Below are 27,247 nucleotides of genomic sequence, written 5' to 3'. Positions count from 1 at the left end.
CTTTGAAACTTCTACTGGCAGCCTGGGCGAGTACGCGACAGTGTAACATCATACTGTACATCAGTTTTCTGTGTATATCAACAAAGATCTGCCGCTCGTTCGACAATAACAAGCCATGGTTCACTGCCAAACTCAGTCAACTTAGAAAAGCAAAAGAGGCCGCCTTTGAAGTGGAGAGAGGGCACTGTACAAATGGGCCGGAACCCAGCTGACAAATGAAATGAAATTAACATTGCAAAGTGAAGCGATGCAGAAAGGCTGAAAAACACTTTTCTGCTAATGGCTCTGCGTTCGTGTGGAATGGCCTGGAATCAGTCACAAACTACAAGGAGACCATCCACCCCCCAAGCAGCGAACAATAAGGGACTGCCTGACGATTCAAACATGTTCTACTGCAGACTTGAAAAGGACACCTAAATCCCCTAGCCACCCCCGCCCGGCTGGATGGGGTACATCATCATCAACATGCACTATCGGCACCGGGGTCCCTCAAGGATGCGTCTTCTCTCCACTGCTCTTCTCCTTCTACACGAACGACTGCACCTCAACACGACCGTCTCTCTCAGGACATGAAAAGGGAGGCCGGCATCAACTCCATTCCGAAGAAGGCCCGGCAGAGGATGTACTTCCTGAGGCTGCTGAGGAAGTGCGGCCTGCCACAGTCGCTGTTGAGACAGTTCTACACAGCATTCCTCCATCACAGTCTGGTTTGGTGCTGCCACAAAAAAGGACAAAATCCTACTGCAACGGACAGTTAGGACTGCGGAAAAAAACCCCTCAGCACCCCCTACCCACTCTTGAGGACTTGCACACTTCAAGAACCAAGACTAGGGCACAGAAATTTTTCCTGGACCTCCCCATGCCCTGGTCACCACCACTTCCAGTTCCTCCCCTCGCCATTAATGCTCTAACTGGTTGATTGAAACCCTATAGTGTCACTTTGCAAATGTTTGCCAATTTTGCGCACCCCTGTGGGACAGTATAACCGCACGGATCATTGTAGCTTCGGCTCTCTACATACTTTTTGCTTTTACATTTTGCTTGGGGTTGTACTCGAAATGACAAAAACAGCACATCACACAAATAAAAATCTCCAGCGATTGTGATTGTGTTTTTAATGCGGTGCAGTGCTGTTGTTCGATTCAGCTTGTTTCATCTTAGGCAAGCTGGCTAACATGAAGCCCTTTAGTTTCTCAACATCACTTAGAAACATTAATCCATGCCTTTGTCACATCTTGGCTACTGATTACTGTAATGTACTGTAATGCACTTTATTTTGGAGTCAGCCAGTCCTCCTTCAAGCGTCTCCAGTTGGTCCATAATGCTGCTGCTCGCCTCCTAACTGGAGCACGGAAGAGGGGGCACTTAATGCCAATTCTGGCCTTGCTTCACTGGCTCCCAGTTCATTTCAGGGTTAATTTTAAGATGCTTCTTATTTGTCTTCAAATCTTTAAATGGCCTGGCCCCAGCATACCTCTTTGAGCTCCTCCACACCTGCGCACCTTCCCGGTGCCTCAGGACTGCGGACCAGGCGTTGCTCGCGGTGTGCTGAGGACTAAGCGGTGCCTCAGAGGGGCTCGGGCCTTCTGTTGCTGGTGTTCCCCTTTGGGATGACCTTCCATTAAATGTTAGGCAAGCCTCCTCGCTGTCCATTTTCAAAACTTGTTTGAAGACACGTTTTTATTCTTTGGCTTTCGACCTGAGGTGAGACTGGCATTTTTCTGCTGTTTCAAAGCGTCTACTGTAGATGTTTTAGTATCCTTAATTTGTGTTTTAACTTATTGCTTTCACTGTCTTTGCTGTTGTATCATTGCTATTGTGTAAAGTGCTTTGATACAGCTGAAGCTGTTAAGAGATGCGCTAAATAATGTTGTATTGTATTGTATTATTTTTTCACGCATTAAAAAAAAACAAAAATTGGTTGGTTGTTTCTGATGCCCCGAGCACCCACCAGACGGGGGCTTCCAGCGCTGTCCACTAGCAACGAACGTTGATGAAAGAACATCCCAAACTGGAAGGTTCATCCAGCTGTGCTTGATGGCTATACAGTTTGAAAAAGTTGACATCTGATAATCAGGCCTTTTGTAACGGTGATTGGAAGAGTGACTCCGGCTCGATTAAGGCCCCATTATCACTATGTGCAGCCCTATCTCAATGTACTGTAATGCTTGGAGGAGAAATGGATAGATAGGTAGTTACTGGCAGTACGAAGATAAGTACGCAGGGAAGTAAGGGTGGACAGATGGGTTGGCAGATGGACAGATAGATAGATAGATTTGTAGTCATTCATTCAATATGTATTTTTTTTAATAAATACATATTTATAACATTGCATGTTTTGGAAGAATAGAAAAAAATGAATGATTTGAAGAGGATGCACTAATGAGTGTACGCATGTGTACACGTGTCGTATGTAGGCTTTATAGTGTAGCAGTTGTTGTACCGATGTGCAAAGGTTATGTCACAAACGTCCGTGAGAGGAAGAACAAGCAGTTGTTTATTTTGTTTCATCATGTGCGGTGTGACTCTGCCACTCTCGCGCGCACGCGCACGCAATCACGCACACACAGGTTTCACACCTGCTCCATTTAGTGCCCTGTAATGATGTGGCTGCAATCAAAGGTGTGAAACAAACAGGTGTCATGATGCAAGCATTGCAATAACAAACAAGTCCAAGTTAGCACAACAAGTGTTCCTAATAACTCCCCAATCAACCACCTAAATGATGCATTCAACTTTAAACAAACACTAAAAGTTGAAATGTAGGTGCATTTGGTATTATCTGACATATTGTGTGAAGTTAAAGTACAGTAAAGTTATTTCAAAATGACACATTTACTGCTGAAATTACTTTCATCTTGCTGTACACCGCAAATTGTGAACAAGAAAAAAAACTGCTGAGTCCCATTCAAACTAATGTGTTTGTGAGCTTCCAAAAAAAAGTTCTACTATTATACTAGTATGCTGTCTCAGAAACAAGTGTGGAAATGTTACACCTTTTCCTGTAAAGAAAACAAAAGGCTTACAAGGCAGCCATTGATAGAGCAATGTACAGCATATACAGTACAATAAAATAAATAAAATACGACACAACACAACACAATACAATAGCATAAGTAATGTTATATTGTGGGCGGCACGGTGGACGACTGGTTAGCACGTCCGCCTCACAGTGCAGAGGTTGCGGGTACGATCGGGCCTGCGTGGGTTTTCTCCGGGTACTCCGGTTTCCTCCCACATTCCAAAAACATGCATGGTAGTTTAATTGATCACTCTAAATTGTCCCTAGGTGTGATTATGAGTGCGGATGTTTGTTTGTCTCTGTGTGCCCTGCGATTGGCTGTTCAGGGTGTACCCCGCCTACTGCCCGATGACTGCTAGGCTCCAAGCACGCCCGTGGCCTTTGTGAGGATAAGCGATATAGATAATGGATGGATAGATGGATGGATGTTATATTGTATATTATTATTATTATTGTATTATGTCAAATTGACATGTTTGTATTGTGGGTCCATCTTGAGGGCATCATCACATTTCATGAGGGTGCAAATGTGTTACGCAAATATATGGACCGAAGGTACAGTGTTTGCTATATGGATGTAAACACAATGGACAATGAATGTAACCAGTGTATTTATTGGATGTACTGTATCGTATTATATTACCAGTTAAAGCATCGTTAACCAACAGCAAACTAGTCCTAGCCATTATTTAAAAAAAAAAAAAAAAATCTTTCATCGTCCTTTCAAAGTGCTTACATCCTTACATCCCGCAGCCCCAAAAAAATATATATATAAACAGCGTCCGTGCACTCAGAAACATTATTTAAAGCTCATTAGCTGGCTAATTTCACATCCACTTTCCGGCAGGGAGTATCGTGAGAGGATTGAATTGTTTACAACAGTTTAACCAAGATAGCATTTAGCTGCCAACACAACCACCGTTGGTCACCAGACTACGAAGCGCGCCAGGGGATATTACGTGAATATTTAAGATTGTATCTGCAAAACTTTTTCATTATAATGCAATAAGTTTTCAGTTTTTATTGCGTTATTTCACAATAAAATATTTTTTGCAAAATAATGCAATGTTATTTTAAGAGGAGAACGAAAGACTTCTACTTCTGGGTTGTAGGTAGTAGCTTTATGTGTACGGCGGCGCTAGCAGAGATTTTTACGCTCTAGAGATGTCCCAGACAAGGACATACTTCGCATGCTAAGGGATAAGGTATGTACTAAATGTTAACACTTAGTTAACAAAACAAAATAGCTTTCCACCTTTTTTCCCACGCACCCATACATACCTTATCCCACAAAACAGGCTGGGCGTGTTTCTGTCAATCGTCAGTGAAATGGGCATCCCGTGGCGTAATCCATGGTATTACATGTGTTGAACCACTAGAGGGCAGACAGTACTAGACGCGGTTAGGGACGACAAACACCCACTTCCGTCCTTGCTTAGGTCCTTTTTTAAAAACTTCTCATCCTTTGTCCCCAAAATGGGCGTCCGTCCGTTCTGCCCATCTCTGTGTACTTGTATATTTTTTTTAATTAAGTCACAGAAAAATAGTGTCAAAGATATCACCAATGCCTATTCACCACAGTATTTGTTACCTAAATATTTACAAACAGTGTGATCAAGTTGTTTAACATTCTCACAAGATCCAAGTATTAACGCGATCGTGAATATAAAGTGTTTCTGGGAGTATAACAGACTTATCAAACCAGGTGTAAAAGAAGGTATCAATGACACAGGACACATAGGATGTCACCATGGCAGGAGGGTAATGTGCTCTGGTGTACAGTTTGACCCGGATCATCATCATCGTAAAGATTACTGGACTGAGCCAGCACTGATTAACACACACTCAAAACCACTTTCGGGTGACTTGGGCGGAGTAGCGTCAAAGGTCATAAATAGCCTCCTTGTAGCAGTCGTAGCACCCTAGGTGGAAATCACCAGGTAGTCCAGCAGTGAATATAAAAGTGCACATAGCAACAACAGGTAGTTTATGAAGAAAATACGGATGACCAGTGAGAGGAGAACAAATTTGTTGGGGTTGTGCAGTTCCTGTGGCGCAAAAAGAAAAAAAAGTTGTCAAAGTACCAGTAAACAAATACCATTGAAAACAATGATCGCTTGAAGTAAATAGTGACGATTAAGCCATATACGATGCAACAATGGGCATCTTAACTTTAGCAGTAGCAGTTTCCTACATTTTCAATTGTTTGAGGCAACCCGTAGATGTGGTAAAAGTTGCTCACTTCTTAAGTCCAGGCCATGGTGATGATAGAAGGACCTCCATCATCAATAGTTGTAGGCGCAGACCTCCGCCTCCTTCCTGCATGGTTGCACATCTGAAAAAAGTGCTTTAATCAGTGCCTGAGTTTAATGGCTTATTTTTGTTAATGGGTGCAAACTCAAAATTACCGGATTGCAAGAGTCTTCCCGTTGGACGCACAGCTCTACCCTGCAGTGCAGAAACATTTCATTGTTGCTGTCCGAGAATTTGAAGGCATTGAAGGAGAAGTAGTTGGATGCTCCTTCTCCATTGCCTTCAATCTTGATCGTTTCATCTGCAGGGTTGGGACATCTGCTCGGAAACAGTATCGCAGACATGACATGGACAGCCAGTCACGACATCTTTGTTGACATTCAGAGTGAGACTCACCCTCCGCTGATGAGGTCATATCGAAGACTTCCGTTTGAAGCTGACTGATTGGTGGCCCAGCATGACTCTGTCACCAAAGAAATTGTACTTCCACCCAGTCCATGTGCCTTGATCTCGACCCAGATCTTCTGATTTAGCTGGATCCCGGTGCTTAACTCTATGAATTGTGTTCTGTCAGGGTCGGTGTATGCCGCCATGGTTAAGGTGTAATTCCACTCTCCCGACGTGAAGTGTTTAATTACGGGGCTGAAAAGAAAAAGCAACAAAAAATAGGGTAGCTGGTTAACATATCTCATACACTGTAACTCAATTTAGGTAGCATAGATGCAACGGCACACCGGCCACTCACCTGTCTATCATTTTGATGGCCATGCCCTCGAGGTCTGGTTGGTCAAAATGGCAGGAAAAATCCATGACCAATTTGTTGGAACGGGTCACGACAGTTGAGATGTTAGGAGTCGCAATGATGTTTTGGTAGGTTATTTTGGTGCTGTTTGCCTACAGGGTCACATACAGTACGCACAGATTTTATTAGTACCTTTGTCAGCCGAGATACAACCAATCAAACGGTAGTAAAAGGAAAAGTGTGTTTTCTCCAGGGCTACACACCTTAATGACTGCGCCGCAAGTGTTGTCCCGAGTGAAGTTGAATTTCACCATGTGGCTTTCATTGTCTATGACACCTTTGCATTGCTCATCGTTAAGATGCAGCTTCGTGTAGTCGATGCCTTTCTCCGCCAAAAGGCAACAGAACATGTCGATCGATGCAGACGAATGGCTGCAAACCATTGGCTCACCTGAACATAGATTTGACAATAGTTCCTCAGCAAAAATTCCAAAACAATTGTCATTTGTTGTCGACGACATACCAAACTTGTCCATGGATCTGTAGTTGGAGGCGAAAATGGCTCGGCATAGGCAGTGGGTCTCTCCGTCGTAGCCTTCGCCACAGAACTCGTGTTCGCTACAGTACTTGTCTTGGCAGAGGGCCTGAGGACCAGCATCTGGATACAGTATCATGATGAAATCAATGTCATGAAACTCAATGTCATTAAACCATCGTTCCAGATAATCCCCACAACAGGTGAAAACCAAGCTAAATGGATGGGGTTCTTGTTAAAAACTAGAGCAATAATCCCCAAAAGTAAGAAGTTGATCTCGCCCGTATTTGACTGCCAAGAAATCTGTATAGACCTAGATCTCTTGCTGTGAGGAAACACGTTCTTACCGCATTTAGCCATTGACCTCCAGCCGTCAACAATGACATTGCTTTGGTTGTGGCAAGCTCGGACATAAGCCTCCATTAAGTTGCACTTGAGACCGTCCACTGCAGGATACTGGCACAAATTATTGACACAGGCTGATACAAACGGCTCTGGGTCAATGTGCACGTGGCACTGGGTGAAGGGATCTTGCCACATGAGATGACACCTGTTGTGTGTCAAGAAAGAAGCCATGGAAGATAGGCGTTATACTGGGAACTAATTGCTTGTCCAAGTGTAAGTCTAAACTCTAAACATCGGGTTTACCATTCAGTTGTAGCTTTGCAATTGATCATACGATCATCAGCTTCTTCGTGTTGCGTCTCACACCTGTGTGGGTATTTGACACCAAACACTGAGCAAGCAATCCATCCAGTTAAATTGTGCAGTGCCAGCTCACGAGGTTGTTGACGTACCCTGTGACGCTGTGTTCAGCGACTCTCTCTCGGTTAAAATCCAAAGAGGAGTTGCCACATAGTCCATGCACAGCAGCTCCATTTTCCCCTGTCGATATTGAGGGGAAAATATTAGTTAGGTCAGGCACAACATTTCCAACATGGTTCAGTGCTAAAAAATATTTCAGAAAAGGGAAGCTGTAGCAATGAATCTTCCAAAAACAGAAGATTTTGTGACTTACACACTTTCACTTTTATGACCATAGAGCTATCAATGAGAGTCATCAATGACCCATTCTCAGCTACCCTGGGATTAAAATTGGACGCAATCGATAATTCTCCTGATGCCTACCATAGACCACATAGGCTCGGTCTTCCACTCATGGGGAACTGCAACAGTTTTAGCAGATGTGAAACAAACACAATTTTTGTTAGTCAGGTCTGACAGCTGTTTCTAACAAATTTTAGGGTGCGGAATCTAAAACTGATCTCAGTTTTTCTCTGTCACATTAAATTTGTGAACTATAGGATCCCTGTTTGTTTAATAGATATGAAATAAATGTGTGTGTATGTAAATAAAACAGTAATATGAAAAAAAAAATTGTAAAAACTGCATAAAACGAAATAGAATTTACAACGGTATGGCCATGCTTACAAGGTTAAAGTTAGGTGGTGAAAGTTAACCCCCAATTAATTTTTTCCAGGATATGTTCTATGCAGGCCCACTAGTTGAAAAAAGGCATTCTGGTTGATATTGTGCTCGTGGAATATGAAAAATCCACATGTTTTTCGACATCTCAGGGGGCAGCCGTTTTGTCACTTCTGTCGACTAAAATGACATCGAAGTTGTTCAGGGCTCAGATAACGACCGATCATGGATCAGTTTCAGAAAACATGTGAGCTGTGATTGGTCGTTATCTTCAGTCGACAGAAGTGACAGAATGGCCACCCCCTGGGATGGCTAAAAGTGGGTGAATTTGGCTGCTTAACTTATATTCCACAAACACAATATTAATCAGAATGCTGTATTTCAACCAGTGGGCCTACATAGAACATATTCTGGAAAAAATATATTTGGGTTGTCCTGCTATTTGAGAGAAAATCCAGTACTAATCCTCTTAATTCCTGCTATGCTAGCATTTAATCATCATGCTTTCTACTTCTTGCAAATATTGATAAGATGTAAATGTAAGACGTAAATCTTTTTTCAGTCCATACCCATTAGGTGTATCTGTGCTGTGTTGCCATCAAAGAAGGTAGAAAGTGTATAATTGGAGCCTAATATTTTGGCAGTCACTCCGCTCTGGCTTTTGCAGAGTTCCACTCCGTGTATAACCTTCGCTGTAGCGCCGACTTCCTGCAGCTCGCCGTTGATCTTTAAACCATGAGAAGAACAAATATGAATAGGTCAGAAATCCACCATAAAGCAAATCATCTTGGTTGACGACAACAAAGGCCTTGGGTATTTGTGTCATCTATGTTCTCTCTTGCGTACTGTTAACCCATGTGTGTGATGAATCCTTAGTGTTTTGCATTCTTAATAGCTCAAAAGCATAATAGTGCAACGCTAAATAAAAATAAGCCTAGTTCTGATTTCAATTCAAGACTATGTATTACCGACTGTCACATTTCTGGATCCTTGACGTCCACTTACTTCGACTCTGCCACCTTGCAATAGCTTAACGAGAACATCTTGGCTGTCCAGATGCAGGATCACGTGGTCCAAGAAGCTGACATCTTTACGGCGTCGTTCCCGGAAAACTCCATGGATTCGGACACTTGGCATAGCGTCTGATGTAATTAGATTGTATCCACAGCGGCCAGGGACTGTGTTAACGCGGCCAATGAAATCAATGACGGTGGAGCCGGTCAGAGTGCACATGGTGTTGAAGGCACAACTGATGGAGTGGATACAGGCGCATACAGTGACAAACAATACCATCATTAGGCGGATGGAATATAAAGCAGCTGGCCGGTAGATTGATTTACCTGCCGTTGCCCTGGCAATGGTGCATGGGGGGACATTCACTAACTGCTGTAGTGACTCCATTTACATCGCAAGTCACCGTAGAGCAAATGTATGGGTCGCTTATGGTTGTATTGGTCATGTAAACAAAACCTGGGATTTGGTAAGGTCAGATCCATGTGAGGGAGTTATCGTGTACATATGGACCTGTTTGATCAGCTTACCTGCCATTCTGCATCCACTCATGTCCCTGATGATACCCATGCTCGTTTCATTGGTTGGAAATACGTGTTTCGAAACCGTTTGGCCATTTACCTGTATGTCTGCCACCTGTGACAAGGACCAAAGATATCCATGAAGAATATATCAGGTGTTAATTGAAACAAAGACTGATGAAAAACAGGTTTCTAAAAAGCGGGACAATGAGCCTTTCTTCAACTACCGTCAAACTTTCCTCACACTATTTAATCTGTGATGGGGTCAAGAATGTTCAAGTATGTTCTCAATTTGACACTTGAGTTTGAATGGACTCAGTTTCTCAGCAGCTAGCATCATTGAGACCAGTCTACAGAAACCCAAACTTGATCATGATCCCTCCAATTACTGCTTTCCCTCAGACAGTCTCCTGGCTCACCTTTGGAACTAAATATGCATACGTTCGACCTTGTTTATTATTATTTTTTTAAAACATAGCTAAAGTTGGCAGCTTCTTCTCCTATCCCCTTACAAGCTTACAGGCTCACCTCACATATTGAATAAGGTCATTAGGTAGTGATTTTGTTCATTTAGATAGTGATGGGAATACTTACAAGATCAATATTTGTGTACCCCGAATATGTCTTGATGGCCAAAATCGCTTGTTTTCCGAAGTTTCCTAGTTCAACTTGTTGAATCTGTTAACACACAATGTAAATTAAACACGTAAAAAACATAATAGTCTAAAAATAATAATAGTATAATAATATTAATCATTTTTTTGTCTGGTAAACTAAATAAGAGACCCACCTCAGAATGGTGACTGTTTTTCAAAGGTATAACGTTGACACATTGTCCCTTATGCTTCAGGCTTGGTAACATTTGATGGATGCCGGATCCGGTGGGGATTTCTTGCGTGAGTACAGACCAGTTGCCGTTGTCCGCTGTTCCTCCCGATACAAGTATGCAGTCGTTTTGGTCGGCAGCTTTATATGCGCCGGTGAAGCAAAGTGCAAATTTGCTATTGTTGAATGCCACCTGACATTACAGGATGAAAATGAGAAAGGAGGCTAGCATAAATGTTCAAGAAACAGCAGTTAGCGATGTCTTAGCCTAGCAAGTGCATTAGAATGTTATCCAGAGTTGCCATGTGGCAAACAGAAATGCTATTCTTCTTATGAGTCAATGTACCATTCACACCATTGTAAGTTGTTATTCAGCTAAATGTATATTGTTTAATATTCATCATAACTTTATCACAATGGGAACATTTCTTTATTTTCAAGCATAAACAGATTATGCTGCATCTTAATATATTTTCTGACAGTTTTTTTTTTTTTTTTTGCAGGAAAGATTTACTTGTGTAACTTAATGTTACGTACATATACTTTTTCATATTTGTGTCCATAGTACGTGATGGGACACGTGGTGATGTTTATCTCGCCAGAGCTGGTGAAAGTCTGGCTCATTGTAGCAGCGCCTGAACACAGGGACATTTTTTAAATATATTACTATAAGCATTACTGTAATACTTTTATACAGTTGCAAGATGTGTGTTCAAGTTGCGTCACCATCTTACCAAGAGTGCCAAGCACTGCCAGGTACAATATGAACATTTTGGAGGTCCACCCAGTCACTCACAACAAGCTGAAATAAACAAAATGCGTTTATTTGAACACTCATTTCAGGCACAAATGCTCCACATTGTCCTTATGAACGCCAGGATGAGGATTAGCCATCATTGGTTGGCGGGCCCTTCAAAACAGACACCCAACATTTAGTGTAATGAACTTTGTGTATTTCAAATATCATTGTAGACCGTTTTTGCAGTCCATCCATTTCCGAGACTGTTTATCCTCATTTGAGTCGTGGCTGAGCTAGAACCCATCCCAGCAGACTATTGGGAAAGAGGTGTGCTATACTCGAGTCACAGATTAATTGCAAGGCACATACAGTAATATTACTGTACACTAAAAAGTACGCAATCTTGGGTTGCACATGATTCAAATATATTGAAGGCAGAACAACCCCCACAGCCCCCCACCACCACACACACACACACACATGTTGAACTGATGTACATGTTTGAATTAAGTAAATCCAATGGATTTTATTTTCTTCAGTGTAGTACAAATACTTTGTTACTGTATTTAAGTCAAATTTTGATGTATCTGCATCCGGTACGTTACTTAGTTATTTACATTTGTGGCAACTTTCACCATTTCCTAAGTAAAAAAAAAAAAAAAAGTATACTTTCACATTTTCAAAACATTTCCTATATCTCACTATATATTCATTACTTGAAAATAAAAGATAAAATAAAATCCAAAGAAATGTTTTGTTGGCATGATTAAACTATCAAATTAGAGTTATTAACTTTTATTTGTAAATGAGAATCTGTGGGTTAATGTCACGCTTGTTTAATTTCTGACTTCTCATAGCAGCCCAAAGAGTCAATCCCAATTTAGGTGGAAAAAAGTAGATGCAATTTGATGTTCCTTAATCCTGTCTAAAATGCTCACTGAAACTGAAGCGGTCCACTTGTTGATGCTGGATGATCTCTACTCAAGTAAATTAACGTATCATTAGGAATATTGTGTGTGTGTGTGTTCTTACCTTCTCAGCTCAGTCTGTATGTTGTACTTTGCTCGGCTTCCTCTAAATCACTGTCTCTGTATCTGTCGTTCGTGTCTTTTTGTCACAGACAGATGCTAGGAAACTGTCTTGTGTCACTCAGCATTCCATTGCAAAAGTCATTGTCATTGTCATTGCTGTCTGGTGGTGAAGCTGCCAATTATGTCTGGAGTGGAAGGTGAAAACACATTTTCTTCAGCAGCACTTGTCACAAGTTGTAATCATTACGTAACTTGCATAATTACTGTATTTGATTGCGTGACTGCCAGTGTTGAGCAAGTTACTTCCAGGTAAATACTGTCAATTCAAGGTAATTTGTTATCTTACAATATTACTCTGAATTTGAATTTGTTAAACAACTTCTGCAATACTTTCGACATACTTTAATCAGAAAAACGACATAAATCTGTATAAAATGTACCTTTCGTCACACAGGTATGTGCTACTCAAGCTACAGAGCGTTCAAGCCACATATAGACATCCATCCATCCATTATCTATACCGCTTATCCTCACAAGGGTCGCGGGGCCTGCTGGAGCCTATCCCAGCTGTCTTCGGGCAGTGGGCGGGGGACACCTTGAATTGGTTGCCAGCCAATCGCAGGGCACACAAAGACAAACATCCACTCTCACAATCACACCTAGGGGCAATTTTAGAGAGTCCAATCAACTTACCATGCATGTTTTTGGAATGTGGGAGGAAACCGGAGTACCCGGAGAAAACCCACGCAGGCACGGGGAGAACATGCAAACTACACACAGGGAGGCCGGAGCCAGGATCGAACCCACGACCTCTGAACTGTGAGGCGGATGTGCTAACCAGTCGACCACCGTGCTGCCCACACATATAGACAGAGCTACCCAATTACTTGTCAGTCAATATAGGGCGCTAGAGCACCTCCCAACCACGCACGGTGGTCACCGCATTATTCTCCTTGAAGGCAAAAAGATTAAAACAATAATAATATTGGAATACAAATATTTCAAATTATATGTACAGTGGACTCTATTCGCGGCAGATAGGGGCCGGGCGATACTGTGGTCTTAATACATTTAGCTGGAAATGTTAAATCCATTTTAAAATGGAACCAACAACTACTGTGTACAGCAGAGATGGGAAATTCAGGTCCATAAAGTAAAAACCCTGCCACAGTTTGGATTTAGCCACAGGTGCTTCTACTCAACCGGCAGGTAAATGAGCTCAGTTGATTAGAAGCACCAGTGGCTCAAGACAAACAGTGGCAGGTTTTTTACTTTCCGGACCTGAATTTCCCATCTCTGCTCTATACACTATGTATGCACAGTTGCACTATGAATGCTATGAAATTATCCATAAATATACAAATAAATTGTTGTAAACATATTTCACTCTTTTCAGGTATCAAGCATTTTTTAATTCTGTCGAGGCGCGCCAGAAGCGGCGTCGTCGGCCGAAGAATGCAGCCATTGGAAAATGTAGCCTGTGAATTTGGACACAGAAAGATATAGAAGTGGGCATCTTTGTAAATGTATTGGTCCATTCATGGCTCAAACATCTGTTGTAAGTTTTGCCTTTTATCTCCTTATGAGAAAATAGCAAATTGTGCAAACTGAAACACTGAAAAGTTGGACATGTGAATTCAAATGTTCACCCTGAAATTCCATTTTTGCACAGTTCAAAAACAGTTCTGAATAACGAAGTCTGTGCTTTGCTTGTGCGTTTTGTATGAATAGCTGCAACGCCGCATGTTTCGAATGTCTTGACACAAAAGAAAGAACTCCTAAAGTGTTTAGGCTCTAATCTCAAGTGACACGTAGAATACAAAAGGCCAAGACAACAGTTGACAGTTCAATGAAGACTTGTACTTGCAGGGATCAGCTCCCACACATAGTTGAGTATAATATAAGTTCACATGCGAGATAACTTGTCCGCTGCTGCTGTCTCTGCTTAAAGGACCTCAGCATCAAAACAAACATTGGCATTTACTTCATACATTTATTCTGGACTCAAAAAGAAATAAGAAAAATACCCCTGCAAAATGACCCAATAATGATTTTAAAAGGGAAGTAAATCCCCCAAAATTCTATGTAGGGCCCACTAGTCGAAACATGGCATTCTGATTAATATTGTTTTTGTGGAATAGGAGTTAAGCAGAAAAATCCACCCGTCGACTGAAAATGACATCATAGTTGCTCAGGGCTCAGATAACGGCAAATCATGGATCAGCTTCAGAAAACAGGTGAACCCAGCCTCTGATGGATGAAGAATGACAGACCAGCAAAATTTAGTAAAATACACACTTCTGCTTATTATACTGAGCAGCCAGGAAAGAGAAGCAAATAATTTTGTTGCGACATTTTTATTTATAAAATATCTTTATTATTTTCAATTCTAGGATCGTTTCATAGGTCTCCTCTTTGTCATGACTTCCCTTCTGAGCTGCATAGCATCATTAAAAAAATAAATACAAAAAAAAAAACAGTTTGCCTAAACGGTGGCCTTGTTGTTGATGTTTTTTTTAAAAGGTTTTTGAGGGGGCTGTGTCCTAATCCTATTCCTCGTGGCCCTCCGCGCTGTTGGCCGTAGCACTACACTTCTTTTCCATTTGTTTTGTTTTTTTGTCTCGTAACCGCTGGCCCAACCGGCCGCAGCCCACCGGGTGAAGCCCGGTGCATGGTTTCAGTGCTGACATTGTGTTATTAAAGTGGAAGTCAACCAAAACATTTTTTCCCGAAGAATATGTTCTATGCAGGCCCACTAGTTGAAACACGGTATTCTAATGAATATTGCGTTTGCAGAATATGAGTTAAGCAGCATAACCCATTTTTTAGCCATCTCAGGGGGCGGCCATTTTGTCACTTCTGTCAACTGAAAATAACATCACAGTTGCTCAGGGATCAGTTAATGAACAATCATGGTTCAGCTTCAGAAAACAGGTGAGCTCTGATTGGTTGTTACCTGAACCCTGAGCGACTGTGATGTCATTTTCAGTCGACAGAAGTGACAAAATGGCCCCTCCCTGAGATGGCTAAAAAAAGTGGATTTCTCATATTTCACAAACACAATAATAATCAGAATGTCGTTTTTCAACTTGTGGGTCTGCATAGAACATATTCTTGAAAAAAAAATATGTTTGGGTTGACTTCCACGTTAACCCCATGAACACACTGTGCACGCCGAGATGGACATGATTTGACTGAGCTAAGAGCATCCACAGACAAATTGTATATTGGTTTGGAAAGTACAACGGTGTGATTTGCAGTTTCTTTGGCCCCCAAAGAATATTGACGTCAAAGTATGGGAGGATTATGATGATGAGGAGGAGAAAGAGGCGGAGCTATTGTCATATGTTATGGACCTACAGTATGAATATCATCACGCCAAAAGAGCAGTTTGAGTTGAGGGCCAACTCACCTTCTGCTCTCCTCGATGATGGCGATGCAAGAGGAACTGTGTTTCCCTCTCCTCGTCAACACTTCCTGCATGAAGGCGCAGCGTCCTCCCTCGGTCGCCGCCCTCTCCTACATGCTGCTGTCAGCCATCTCTCTGATCACCTTCACTCTGAACCTGCTGGTCATCATTTCCATCTCACACTTCAAGTGATGCATTGCGATTATTTTCATCTTGTACTTGTTCACGCTTTCTGTCCAAATCCGCACATTCTAAAAAGCGTTTACCTTTTTTAGGCAACTGCATACTCCCACAAACCTGCTGCTGCTTTCGCTGGCCGCCTCGGACTTCTCGGTGGCCTTCCTCATGTTGTTTCAGATTTTCCTTCTTGACGGTTGTTGGCTTTTTGGTGACCTGATGTGTGTGGTGTATTATCTTCTGGATTACGTGATAACGTCTGCCTCAATAGGCAGCATGGTGCTCATATCGATCGACCGCTACATGGCTATCTGTGACTCTCTGCATTATCCCATCAAAGTCACTCAAACGAGAGTTACAATCTGTGTTTTTCTGTGTTGGTCTGCTTCGTTACTTTTCCACTGCCTTTGTTATTTGGACTCTCTGAAACAACCCGGCAGGTTCAACACTTGTGTAGGCGAGTGTGTGATTGTGGTCACGTACGCCGTAGGAATGACAGATCTCTTTTTCTCCTTCATCGGCCCGCTCACTGTTATTTTGCTTCTGTATATGAGAGTGTTTGTGGTGGCTGTGTCTCAGGTGCGTGCCACGCGCTCCCGCGTGGGGATCAGCACATTGCATAAAACAACTATCAAGAGTTCTGAGCTGAAGGCTGCCGGGACCCTGGGCGTGGTGGTGGTGGTGTTTATTATGTGCATCATGCCATATTTCTGCATCGCCATCTCGGGCCAAGCTGTTATGCTCAATGCGTCGTCTGCAGCTTTTATCATCTGCTTGTTCTACTTCAACTCTTGCCTGAATCCGCTGATCTATGCTATTTTCTATCCCTGGTTCAGAAGGTCCATCAAGCTCATTGTGACACTGCAAATTCTGCAGCCTGATTCCAGCCAGGCCAACATAATGTAGACAAGCCAGCATACTTTCCACCCTTCATGCTGTGCAGAAGAGAATCATTTCTCTATTGTTTCAAATGTGAGTGATGACATTGTTTTGCCCTGAGAGTAATTGGTGTTTTAGTGATCGATTTAGTTTGGACTGCTGACAAACATGCATGATTTCAAACCTTCAAGCTTTCCATTTCAGAAAATATTCATCATTTAAAAGACCTGTACTGATTTGTCTTTGAAATGTATTGATTTTGTAGTGTTTTTGAATCAGTGTGGAGAAAAAAAACATGCACACAAAAAAAGGGTGAAAGCAACATCACAAGATGTGGTTTTTGGTGTCCCAAAGAATTGCAAAAAAAAAATGCCTGTAAGACAAATTTTGACTATGGCATGTTTTGATTGAATATTTTAGTCATGTCATTCTGTACTGTACAGTTCTGCCATGTCGAGAGTTAGAAATGCAAATGCATTCTATCTTGTAAAATACAGTTTTCATACTGTATTTTAAACTAAAATACTGTTTTTATAATATGCAATACTATGAAATTACTATGAAATTATTATTAAGTTTGACCGAGAAATGCTTTTTTATTATTCTGAAAACCTGATGTGCTAAAGAAAAAAAAGAGGGCAGACTCAGAATCAGAACAAAAAAAAGCATCTAGAAAAGTTCACTTGCGTCTATGATTAACACATTTTGTCAGATTTTTTTGACCAGTGTTTTATTAGATCAAAACTTGTAAAAAAAATAATAAATAAATAACATAGCACATCCATGTATGCTTTAAATCATTGTCGGAGAAAGAAAACTGACACATGGCGAAGTTACTTACTGATAATTAGTCAATTCTTTGCATGATGACACATTCTTGTCCACCGGAGTGTTAACATTTACTTATTTAGAAATAACTCACCACCTTAACATGGTGGAGGGGGTTGAATGACTGCTTCAGTTTGTGACTGATGCATGATGTGTTTAGTAAGGCAACACAGGTTATGCCAGACAGCTCAGAAAGGAAGTAAGTGATGGCAAAGAGGAGACCTATGATGACCATGCAATCGGAAATAATAAAGGTATTTTATGGCTAAACATATTGCAACAAAATTATTTGTTTTTTTTCCTGGCTACTCAGTATTAATTAGGCTAATAAAAGAACTAGAACAGAGTGTGGGTGTCCTCTATTCATTCGCAGCTAATAAGGGCCCAGCCTGACCACGATTAGCGAATTTTAAGTGGGGAAAAAATCTGGAAAAAAATGCAAATAACTGGGTGCGCAGACAAAATAAAAATGCAACTAAGCAGTGACTCAGGCTAAAAACATAAAAGTGACTAATAAATGGTCCATGAGTAAGTGTGGACAAAAAACCTGGGGAATTTGCAAAGTCAAACTGTGAATATGTGGGAGGCCACTGTGCACAGTAAAGTGTCCTGTATAAAAGACAGCGGTGTCCAAATTACAACCCGGGGGCCATTTGCGGCCTGCCATCCATTTTTCAGTGGGCTGCGGCATATGCTAAAAATTACATTTATCATGTCCTACATGGCTAGTTAGAAAAAAAAAGGTAGAGGAGGGCAGAGGTGCCACAACTATGTTCTATGCAGGCCCACTAGTTCAAACACGGCATTCTGATTAATATTGCGTTTGTGGAATATGGGTTCAAGCAGCAAAATCCACCCGTTTTTAGCCATCTCAGGGGTCGGCCATTTTGTCACTTTTGTCGACTGAAAATGACATCATAGTGGCTCAGGGCTCAGGTAACGACCAATCACGGCTCAGTTTCAGAAAACAGATAAGCTGTGATTGGTTGTTACCTGAGCCCTGAACAACTGTGATGTTATCTTCAGTCGACAAAAGAGACAAAATGGCGGCCCCCTGAGATGGCTAATAACGGATGGATTTCTCATATTCCACAAACACAATATTAATCAGAATGTCCATAAAAGTTCTACACTCTCATAGTAGAACAGAGCATAACACTCATGAGCCAATCACATTCATGTGCACTTCAGGGACCACTCGGAAAACATAAACTCTCAGAATACAAAGAAGCATTTCGAAAGAAGGCAGCTTTAAATCTCAGAAATGTGAATAAATTGGTTTGCCTCAGCTACTGAGGATGAGTAGAGAAGAGGGCTGTCTTGTTTTGTGTTCATAAAGTCAGTTTAAAGGAGGAACACACGACGTGCTGATGTCTCCAACTGACTCTATTTTAGAGTGGCAAGGTATGAATGTGGGTGCTCCTGTCAGAAAACACAGGCCCGTATTCCACTTGACACATTGGAATGTTGTGGTCTGCAACAACACAGACAAAGACTAACCTAGCAACATCATCCGATGCACATCCATTAGTTAATAATATGCCTAAAGATTACAATTCACTGTATTAAGCAATTAAACAGCCAAACAATATATACAATACACATTCACACATTTCATCACTAGAATAGTTAGCATACTAGCCGAAATATCGAACTAGTGTTCATCAACGTGACATCACTCACGAGAACACATCTAGGCTATTATGTACAGAAGTTACCTGACATGAACCTAAATGATTAAACTCACATTTTAACATTCACACACAACAACAAACGTGGTGAAACATGGGACATCTGCAACTTCTGAGTTTGCTGGCATGAACAAACTACTAGCTAGCTGTGTCGAAGGAGGACAAAGAAAAGAAACCACAGCTCTCGCTACCAACACTTAGCGCTCGAGGAGCGTTCAACACCTGGTCACAGTGTGGGACATCTCAGCACTACATCAAAACTCAATGAATTTATCAAATGCCAACAATTACTAGTAATAAAATGTGAGATTTCTAACATGAAGTATTTGTTAATAAAGCGTGTTTTACTCCGAATAACTTTTCACCACAATCCGATTCTGAAAGCCACGAAAAGTGAGGTGAAGTCTTGAGTCGGCACGTAGACGACCGAAGGACGATCCTCCAAAAGTAGCGGTAATAATAACAACATCCAGGGGGGTGGCAAACATAGATGCAAAGAAATATATTACAGAAATAGTGTAACGAATTGGGTGCATGTGAGCGAGGGTAGCGGAGGACGAAGAGGAGAGCTTGACTGAACGGTTGTCGTACTGTATTGGCGTCAGCTGCGGCCCAGAGTAGCCGGTTGGACTAATAAAAATGTTATAGTTAAAATACGTCTGTGTTCTTGGAAGACGCTACAATATATTTTAATGTTATGTGTATAATGTTAATTGATATTTTAATTTAATGTCATCGGCAGGCGCAAAGGACCCAATCACATCTGCTCCTCACACCAGCTTGCTGCAGGCTGCGGGCCGGATCCAATCAAATCAAATCAAATTTATTTATATCGCACTTTTCATACAAAAAGAATGCAACTCAAGTGCTGTCCAGTAAAAATGTCCAAAACACAACATAAAAAGGAAGACCCTCCCTCCCAACAAACCCAAAGATATATATCTGCCAGTACATCAGCACTCGCACCTACACACACACACACACACACACACACACACCCAACACATACACAAAAAGCACACAACCTGATAAACTTTGTTAAAAAAGAAATGACAAGGCACAGAGGAACCATATGAGGAAAGGGTACCCAAGGGGGGCTCGTTCACGCTGAGGGGAATGACAGCCCACGGGCCACAGGGAGTGCCTCCATCACAGACACCCCCGGCTCAGATTAGCCGGGCAGTCCCTACACTTGGTGTAGAGGTCCCGGGCAACTTGGACCTAAGAAGCCCCTGCGATGACGCCCCTCGGGGGAAGGGCAGCCACCCCCCCAACGCAGAGGCCCCCCCCATGAAGAAACACTGGAGCTAAAAGCTAACAACAACAGAAAGCAACAAAACTAAAAGACAAAACAATAATATAATCTAAGAACTAAAATCAGTATGATAAAATATGATTAAAAAAATAGTCCCCAATAAAAAGAAAAAGATAAATTAATAAGATTAATTAATAAGTTGCTTGAATTATTTTAAATGATTTAAAAGCCAAACTAAAAAGGTAGGTCTTGAGCGTCCTCTTAAAAATATTAACAGTCTCTGCGGACCTGACGTCCTCTGGCAGGCTATTCCAGAGTTGAAGACCAAAATGGCTGAATGCAGCCTTGCCATGGGTTTTGGTCCTCACCCTATGAGTAATTGAAAAAGGCCGGCACCAGAGGATCTCATGATCCGCGAGGGTTGGTATGGTAAAAGCAAATCAGACAAATAAGATGGCCCAAGACCATTAACACATTTATAAACTAAAAAAAAGTACCTTAAAATCGATCCTGAAGCACACGGGTAGCCAATGCAGTGATTTTAAAACTGGTGTAATGTGCTCCCGCCCTCTGGTTCTCGTCAGCACCCGAGCGGCTGAATTCTGGAGTAGTTGTAAAGAAAAGAAAGGATACTCTTTTTGGGGAGGCCAGAGAGCAGGGCATTACAATAATCGAAACGACAGGAAATAAAAGCATGCATCAGCACTTCCGTGTTAGCCTGAGAGAGAAACGGGCGGACTCTAGCGATGTTCTTAAGGTGATAGAAACCTATCTTGGTTACATTTTTAATATGAGGAATAAAACTGAACTCAGAGTCAAAGATGACGCCCGGGTTCTTCACACAGTCTGAGGGTTTAAAATCTTGTAGTTTTGGTAAAAGTTTCTCTCTCTGACCTTCAGGGCCGATAACTAAAACCTTAGTTTTGTCCTGATTGAGCTGTAGGAAATTCTCTGCCATCCATGACTTAATATCTAAAATGCAATTTAAAAGGGTATCAATGGGTCCTGTGTCATCAGGTAACACGTCAATATACAGCTGTGTGTCATCAGCTTGGCTGTGGAAGCTGACGTCGTGTCTCCTGATGACATCCCCAAGGGGAAGCATAGGACATCCCCAAGGGTAAGCATAGAAAGATTAAAAAGTATTGGGCATAAAATTGAACCTTGGGGAACCCCACATTTAATTTCATGGGTTCTCGAGGAACAAGCATCCATACTTACAAAGAAAGATCGGTCTGTGAGATAGGAATAAAACCAATTAAAAACAGTACCAGAGATTTTAGGTTTTTAAGTCTATTTAATAAAATTTGGTGATCTACTGTATCAAAAGCAGCGCTTAGATCCAGTAGCACCAAGACTGTGAGTTTTCTCACGTCTGCAGTATATCTAATATCATTTAAAATCCTTAAAAGAGCAGTCTCAGTACTGTGGTTCCTCCTAAAACCAGATTGATATTTCCCTAAAATATTATTTGTGTTTGAAAAGTGATTTAACTGGAGAAACACCAGTTTTTCTAAAATCTTACTTAAAAATGGTAAGTTGGATACAGGTCTGTAATTATTAAAAACGCTGGGGTCGGAGTTCCTCTTCTTCAGAAGGGGCTTCACCGCCGCCGTTTTAAAGGCGGCAGGGAAGACACCCGTCTGGAGAGAGCAATTGACTATGTTTAAAATTTGTTCCTCAAAGAATCCATAAAATGTCTTAAAAAGAAATGTGGGAATTGAATACAAAAGGCAGGTTGTTGGATTTACCTGGGAGAAAACTCGACCAAGTGTCCTTGCGTCAACCAGGGCAAAACTTTCCAGTGTTTCCTTTGGTAAATGTAATTGTCCAGGTTTACTGAAACTTATAGTGTGACAGGCTAAAAAAATGGATCTTATGTTATTGATTTTACTTCTGAAGTGGTCTGCAAAGTCCTCACAGAGAGCGTCTGTTGGCCTCTGTGGGGACTTGTTAAAATCAGAGCTAGTTAAAAGTTCAAAGGTGGAGAAGAGGAACCTGGGGTTGTTTCTATTAACTGTAATGAGGTTTGAGAAATAGGAAATTCTTGCCTGTTTGACTGTTTTATTGTAGCATTTTAGTTGTTCACATAATATTTCGTGGTGTACTGTAAGTTTACTCCTTCTCCACCTCCTTTCTGCACTCCTGCATTTTCTTTTTGAAATTGTGATTGAATTATTTCTCCACGGGGGTACAGTCTTTGCTTTTGCCGTTTTTATTAAAAGTGGAGCTACTGAGTCCAGGGCTGATTTCAGGTTCTGGTTAAAATTGTCAACAATAAGATCACAGGGTGCAGGTAAAATGTTGGCAGGAGTGCACTTTAAAATGTCGATAAAATTTGCAGCCACCTCAGAAGATAGGTAGTGTTTACTCACTGTTCTCACCGGGGCTGCCAGATGGTTAAAACCGGCGATGTTAAAATACACACTGTAATGGTCTGACACAGCCGGGTCAACAACAACAACTAATAATAAAGCAGTATCATCCCAGGGGCCGTAGAAAACCTTCTCGCGGGCCGGATGTGGCCCCGGGCCTTGACTTTGATATTTGCGATTTACAGCATAGCAAAGCATAACATCAGCCAATCACGTTTGTGTGCACTTCAGGGACCACTCTGAAAACATAAACTCTAAGAATATTACAAGTACCACATATAAATGTGTACATTACACACACACACACACACGCACAAACAAACACATTTGAAATATTTCTGTCACTGTTCTGAGGCCCTTTTGCATTGTTCTTTTTGTAGTGAATAAAAATACTATCTACTACAGAAAGAATGTTAATAACTTTAATTTAAAACATTTGATTTTCATCTCATGAGGATTTATTGTAATAAAAAAATACATTACATATGAACAGTATGTTGAATGTATATATCCGTCTTGTGTCTTTTATCTTTCTATTCCAACAACAATTTACAAAAAAATATGGCATATTTGGAGATCAAATTGCGATTAATTACGATCAATTATTTTTTAAGGTGTGATTAACTCTATTAAAATTTGTAATCGTTTGACAGCTCTAGTTTGGGTTGACTTTCTCTTTAACAAAAGCACATAAACACACTGCACGCCGAGATGGACATGATTTGACTGAGCTAAGAGCATCCACAGACAAATTGTATATTGGTTTGGAAAGTACAACGGTGTGATTTGCAGTTTCTTTGGCCCCCAAAGAATATTGACGTCAAAGTATGGAAGGATTATGATGATGAGGAGGAGAAAGAGGCGGAGCTATTGTCATATGTTATGGACCTACAGTATGAATATCGTCACGCCAAAAGAGCAGTTTGAGTTGAGGGCCAACTCACCTTCTGCTCTCCTCGATGATGGCGATGCAAGAGGAACTGTGTTTCCCTCTCCTCGTCAACACTTCCTGCATGAAGGCGCAGCGTCCTCCCTCGGTCGCCGCCCTCTCCTACATGCTGCTGTCAGCCATCTCTCTGATCACCTTCACTCTGAACCTGCTGGTCATCATTTCCATCTCACACTTCAAGTGATGCATTGCGATTATTTTCATCTTGTACTTGTTCACGCTTTCTGTCCAAATCCGCACATTCTAAAAAGCGTTTACCTTTTTTAGGCAACTGCATACTCCCACAAACCTGCTGCTGCTTTCGCTGGCCGCCTCGGACTTCTCGGTGGCCTTCCTCATGTTGTTTCAGATTTTCCTTCTTGACGGTTGTTGGCTTTTTGGTGACCTGATGTGTGTGGTGTATTATCTTCTGGATTACGTGATAACGTCTGCCTCAATAGGCAGCATGGTGCTCATATCGATCGACCGCTACATGGCTATCTGTGACTCTCTGCATTATCCCATCAAAGTCACTCAAACGAGAGTTACAATCTGTGTTTTTCTGTGTTGGTCTGCTTCGTTACTTTTCCACTGCCTTTGTTATTTGGACTCTCTGATACAACCCGGCAGGTTCAACACTTGTGTAGGTGAGTGTGTGATTGTGTTCACGTACGCCTTAGGAATGACAGATCTCTTTTTCTCCTTCATAGGCCCGCTCACTGTCATTGTGCTTCTGTATATGAGAGTGTTTGTGGTGGCTGTGTCTCATGTGCGTGCCACGCGCTCCTGCGTGGGGATCGGCACATTGCATAAAACAACTATCAAGAGTTCTGAGCTGAAGGCAGCCAGGACCCTGGGCGTGGTGGTGGTGGTGTTTATTATGTGCATCATGCCATATTTCTGCATCGCCATCTCGGGCCAGGGTGTTATTCTCAATGCGTCGTCTGCAGCTATTATCATCTGCTTGTTCTTCTTCAACTCCTGCCTGAATCCGCTGATCTATGCTATTTTCTATCCCTGGTTCAGAAGGTCCATCAAGCTCATTGTGACACTGCAAATTCTGCAGCCTGATTCCAGCCAGGCCAACATAATGTAGACAAGCCAGCATACTTTCCACCTTTCATGCTGTGCAGAAGAGAATCATTTCTCTATTGTGTTTCAAATGTGAGTGATGATATTGTTTTGTCTTGAGAGTTAATGGTGTTTTAGTGATTTCTATATCAGAAAATAGTCTTCATTTAAAAGACCTCAACTGATTTGTCTTTGAAATGTATTGATTTTGTAGTGTTATTGAATCAGTGTGGAGAAAAAAACATGCACACATAAAAAGTGTGAAAGCAACATCACAAGATGTTTTGCATCTGTTTTGATTGAATATTTTAGTCATGTCATCCTGTACTGTACGGTTCTGCCATGTGGAGGGTTAGAAATGCAGAAGATTGCTGTCAAATGCGTTCTATTTTATAAAATACCGAAGATTCCTCAGCAATATGACTGTTTTTATAATATGCATCCATCCATCCATTATCCATACCGCTTATCCTCACAAGGGTCGCGGGGCGTGCTGTAGCCTATCCCAGCTGTCTTCGGGGCAGTAGGCGGGGGACACCCTGAATTGGTTGCCAGCCAATCGCAGGGCACACAAAGACAAACATCCACTCTCACAATCACACCTAGGGGCAATTTTAGAGAGTCCAATCAACTTACCATGCATGTTTTTGGAATGTGGGAGGAAACCAGAGGACCCGGAGAAAAGCCACGCAGGCACGGGGAGAGCATGCAAACTCCACACAGGGAGGCCGGAGCCTCTTTATAATATTCAATACTATGAAATTACTTACTAGATTTGTTATCAATTTTGCCATTGCACCCCTTTCATTTTTACATATCATATACAGTACTCACTCAGAAACAATCGATCATCATGACATATTTTCAAAAAAGCAAATTAACAAACAAAACAAAACTCATGGTATATGTTCGCTGGCTGAGATGACCATTACACCTCTTAGTCATTGCCCGCCTTTCCAATAACCTGCATATTTTTAAATTATTAAACTGCTCAAAAGATAATTTTAATCTGAGATTTAGATCCTTATGTGTCCCTAAATGTCATTACTTTTTTCTCTAGCACACCATGTTTTGGAGCTATGTTCTTTCATTTTTTTATTTTTTTTTATTTTGACCAACAAACACTTTTTTAATTATTATTATGAAAACCTGATGTGCTAGAGAGAAAAAAACGAGGGCAGATTCAGAATCAGCACAAAAAATAATATGGAAAAGTTCACTTGCATCTATGATTAACACATTTTGTAAGATTTATTGACCAGTGTTTTATTATATTAAAAAGTTTTGGGTTTTTTTAAATGAAGACTATGTCCATTGTGGCACATTCGTGTATGCTTTAAATCATTGTCGGAGAAAGAAAACCTACACACGGCGGCATTCCTTACTGATCAGTAGTAAATTCTTTGCATGATGACACATTCTTGTCCACCAGAGTGTTAATATTTAGTTATTTAGGAATAACTCACCACCTTAACATGGTGGAGGAGGTTGAGTGACTGCTTGAGTGTGTGACTGTTGCATGATGTGTTTAGTAAGGCACAGGTTCTGGCAGACTTTTTTTTTTGTCATGCAATGCAACTCAGAAGGGGAGTAAGTGATGGCAAAGAGGAGACCTATGATGGCCATGGAATCGGAAATAATAAAGATATTTTATAAATAAAGATGTTGCAACGAAATTATTTGCTTTTCTTTCCTGGCTGCTCAGTCTTTATAAGACTAATAAAAGAACTAGTACAGAGTGTGGGCGTCCTCTATTCATTCGCAGCTAATAAGGACCAAGCCTGAACACGATTTGCAAATATTGCAGGAGAAGTGGAAAAAAAAATCTGGGGAAAAGAAATGCAAATAACCGGGGGAAGCTCTGGGGATGTGGCTAAAACCAAGCCCTGCCTACAGACAAATACTCTTTGCGTTTCGGTTTCGGGTGTCCCCCGCCTACTGCCCGATGACAGCTGCGATAGGCTCCAGCATGCCCGTGACCTTTGTGAGGACAAGCAGTATAGATAATGGATGGATGGATGATCTATGTACGCCCACTAGTTGAAACGCAGCATTCTGATTAATTTTGCGTTTGTGGAATATAAGTTAAGCAGCAAAATGCACTCGTTTTCAGCCATCTATGGGGGCGGCCATTTTGCCTTCTGTCGACTGAAAATGACATCACAACTGCTCACAACGACCAATCACGGCTGACCTGTCCTCTGAATCTGAGCCGTGATTGGTCGTTGTGAGCAGTTGTGATGTCATTTTCAGTCGACAGAAGACAAAATGGCTGCTCCCAGAGATGGCTAAAAACGAGTGGATTATTATCATTCCACCAATGCAATATTTATCAGAATGCCCTATTTCAACTAGTGGGCTTGCATAGAACATATTCTTGAAAAAAAATGTTTGCGTTGACTTCTCCTTTAAGCAGTAAAATCCATCCGTTTCTAGCCATCTCAGGGAGCGGCCATTTTGATGCTTGTTGTCACCTGAAAATGACATAAAAGTTGCTCAGGACTCAGCTAACGACCAATCATGGCTCAGC

General features: G+C 41.5%; 3 protein-coding genes across 7 annotated transcripts; 2 read left to right on the top strand and 1 right to left on the bottom strand.

Moving 5' to 3' along the window:
- Positions 1–4,917: 4,917 nt before the first annotated feature.
- On the bottom strand, positions 4,918–10,958 carry LOC147136166 (alpha-tectorin-like). The gene is made up of 17 exons (XM_086052144.1): positions 10,872–10,958; positions 10,300–10,527; positions 10,104–10,187; positions 9,519–9,624; positions 9,318–9,447; positions 8,983–9,226; positions 8,547–8,703; positions 7,350–7,437; positions 7,201–7,263; positions 6,900–7,102; positions 6,541–6,675; positions 6,281–6,468; positions 6,021–6,169; positions 5,672–5,917; positions 5,431–5,593; positions 5,265–5,357; positions 4,918–5,070 (listed from the first exon to the last, which is right to left on the bottom strand). Exons 1-16 carry the CDS (start codon positions 10,956–10,958, stop codon positions 5,268–5,270), a joined length of 2,361 nt encoding a protein of 786 aa, XP_085908270.1. The 3' UTR covers positions 4,918–5,070; positions 5,265–5,267.
- On the top strand, positions 8,127–16,596 carry LOC147136165 (trace amine-associated receptor 4-like). 3 transcript variants are annotated; one of them, XM_086051076.1, is made up of 3 exons: positions 8,127–8,135; positions 15,550–15,701; positions 15,789–16,596. In XM_086051076.1, exons 2-3 carry the CDS (start codon positions 15,586–15,588, stop codon positions 16,594–16,596), a joined length of 924 nt encoding a protein of 307 aa, XP_085907202.1. In that variant the 5' UTR covers positions 8,127–8,135; positions 15,550–15,585. The 3 variants fall into 3 exon arrangements, with proteins under 3 accessions (XP_085907202.1, XP_085907201.1, XP_085907203.1); XM_086051075.1 differs by lacking the exon at positions 8,127–8,135 and having other exon boundaries at positions 15,532–15,701; XM_086051077.1 differs by lacking the exon at positions 8,127–8,135 and having other exon boundaries at positions 15,553–15,607; positions 15,788–16,596.
- A 4,969-nt stretch (positions 16,597–21,565) lies between these two features.
- Positions 21,566–24,742, top strand: LOC147136164 (trace amine-associated receptor 4-like). 3 transcript variants are annotated; one of them, XM_086051073.1, is made up of 3 exons: positions 21,566–21,580; positions 23,696–23,847; positions 23,935–24,742. In XM_086051073.1, the coding sequence occupies exons 2-3, from the start codon at positions 23,732–23,734 to the stop codon at positions 24,740–24,742; spliced, it is 924 nt and encodes a 307-aa protein (XP_085907199.1). In that variant the 5' UTR covers positions 21,566–21,580; positions 23,696–23,731. The 3 variants fall into 3 exon arrangements, with proteins under 3 accessions (XP_085907199.1, XP_085907197.1, XP_085907198.1); XM_086051071.1 differs by lacking the exon at positions 21,566–21,580 and having other exon boundaries at positions 23,678–23,847; XM_086051072.1 differs by lacking the exon at positions 21,566–21,580 and having other exon boundaries at positions 23,681–23,753; positions 23,934–24,742.
- The last annotated feature ends 2,505 nt before the right edge of the window (positions 24,743–27,247 follow it).

Source organism: Filicampus tigris, chromosome 14 (assembly GCF_054856515.1).
Source record: "Filicampus tigris isolate MCC_2025a chromosome 14, RoL_Ftig_1.0, whole genome shotgun sequence".
NCBI classification, from domain to species: domain Eukaryota; kingdom Metazoa; phylum Chordata; class Actinopteri; order Syngnathiformes; family Syngnathidae; genus Filicampus; species Filicampus tigris.
Note: the sequence above shows the minus strand (reverse complement) of the source record. Positions and strands in the feature narration are given on the sequence as shown.

What these genes read in the sequence shown, in the direction of transcription:
- LOC147136166 (XM_086052144.1), bottom strand. Translation starts at nt 10,958, where the DNA reads ATGAGCCAGACTTTCACCAGCTCTGGCGAGATAAACATCACCACGTGT. An exon ending in TATGACCTCATCAGCGGAGG is followed by an intron (nt 5,594 to 5,671) that starts GTGAGTCTCACT and finishes GTTTCCGAGCAG; the next exon opens with ATGTCCCAACCCTGCAGATG. An exon ending in GGGAAGACTCTTGCAATCCG is followed by an intron (nt 5,358 to 5,430) that starts GTAATTTTGAGT and finishes CACTTTTTTCAG; the next exon opens with ATGTGCAACCATGCAGGAAG.
- LOC147136165 (XM_086051075.1), top strand. Translation starts at nt 15,532, where the DNA reads ATGATGGCGATGCAAGAGGAACTGTGTTTCCCTCTCCTCGTCAACACT. An exon ending in ATTTCCATCTCACACTTCAA is followed by an intron (nt 15,702 to 15,788) that starts GTGATGCATTGC and finishes TACCTTTTTTAG; the next exon opens with GCAACTGCATACTCCCACAA.
- LOC147136164 (XM_086051071.1), top strand. Translation starts at nt 23,678, where the DNA reads ATGATGGCGATGCAAGAGGAACTGTGTTTCCCTCTCCTCGTCAACACT. An exon ending in ATTTCCATCTCACACTTCAA is followed by an intron (nt 23,848 to 23,934) that starts GTGATGCATTGC and finishes TACCTTTTTTAG; the next exon opens with GCAACTGCATACTCCCACAA.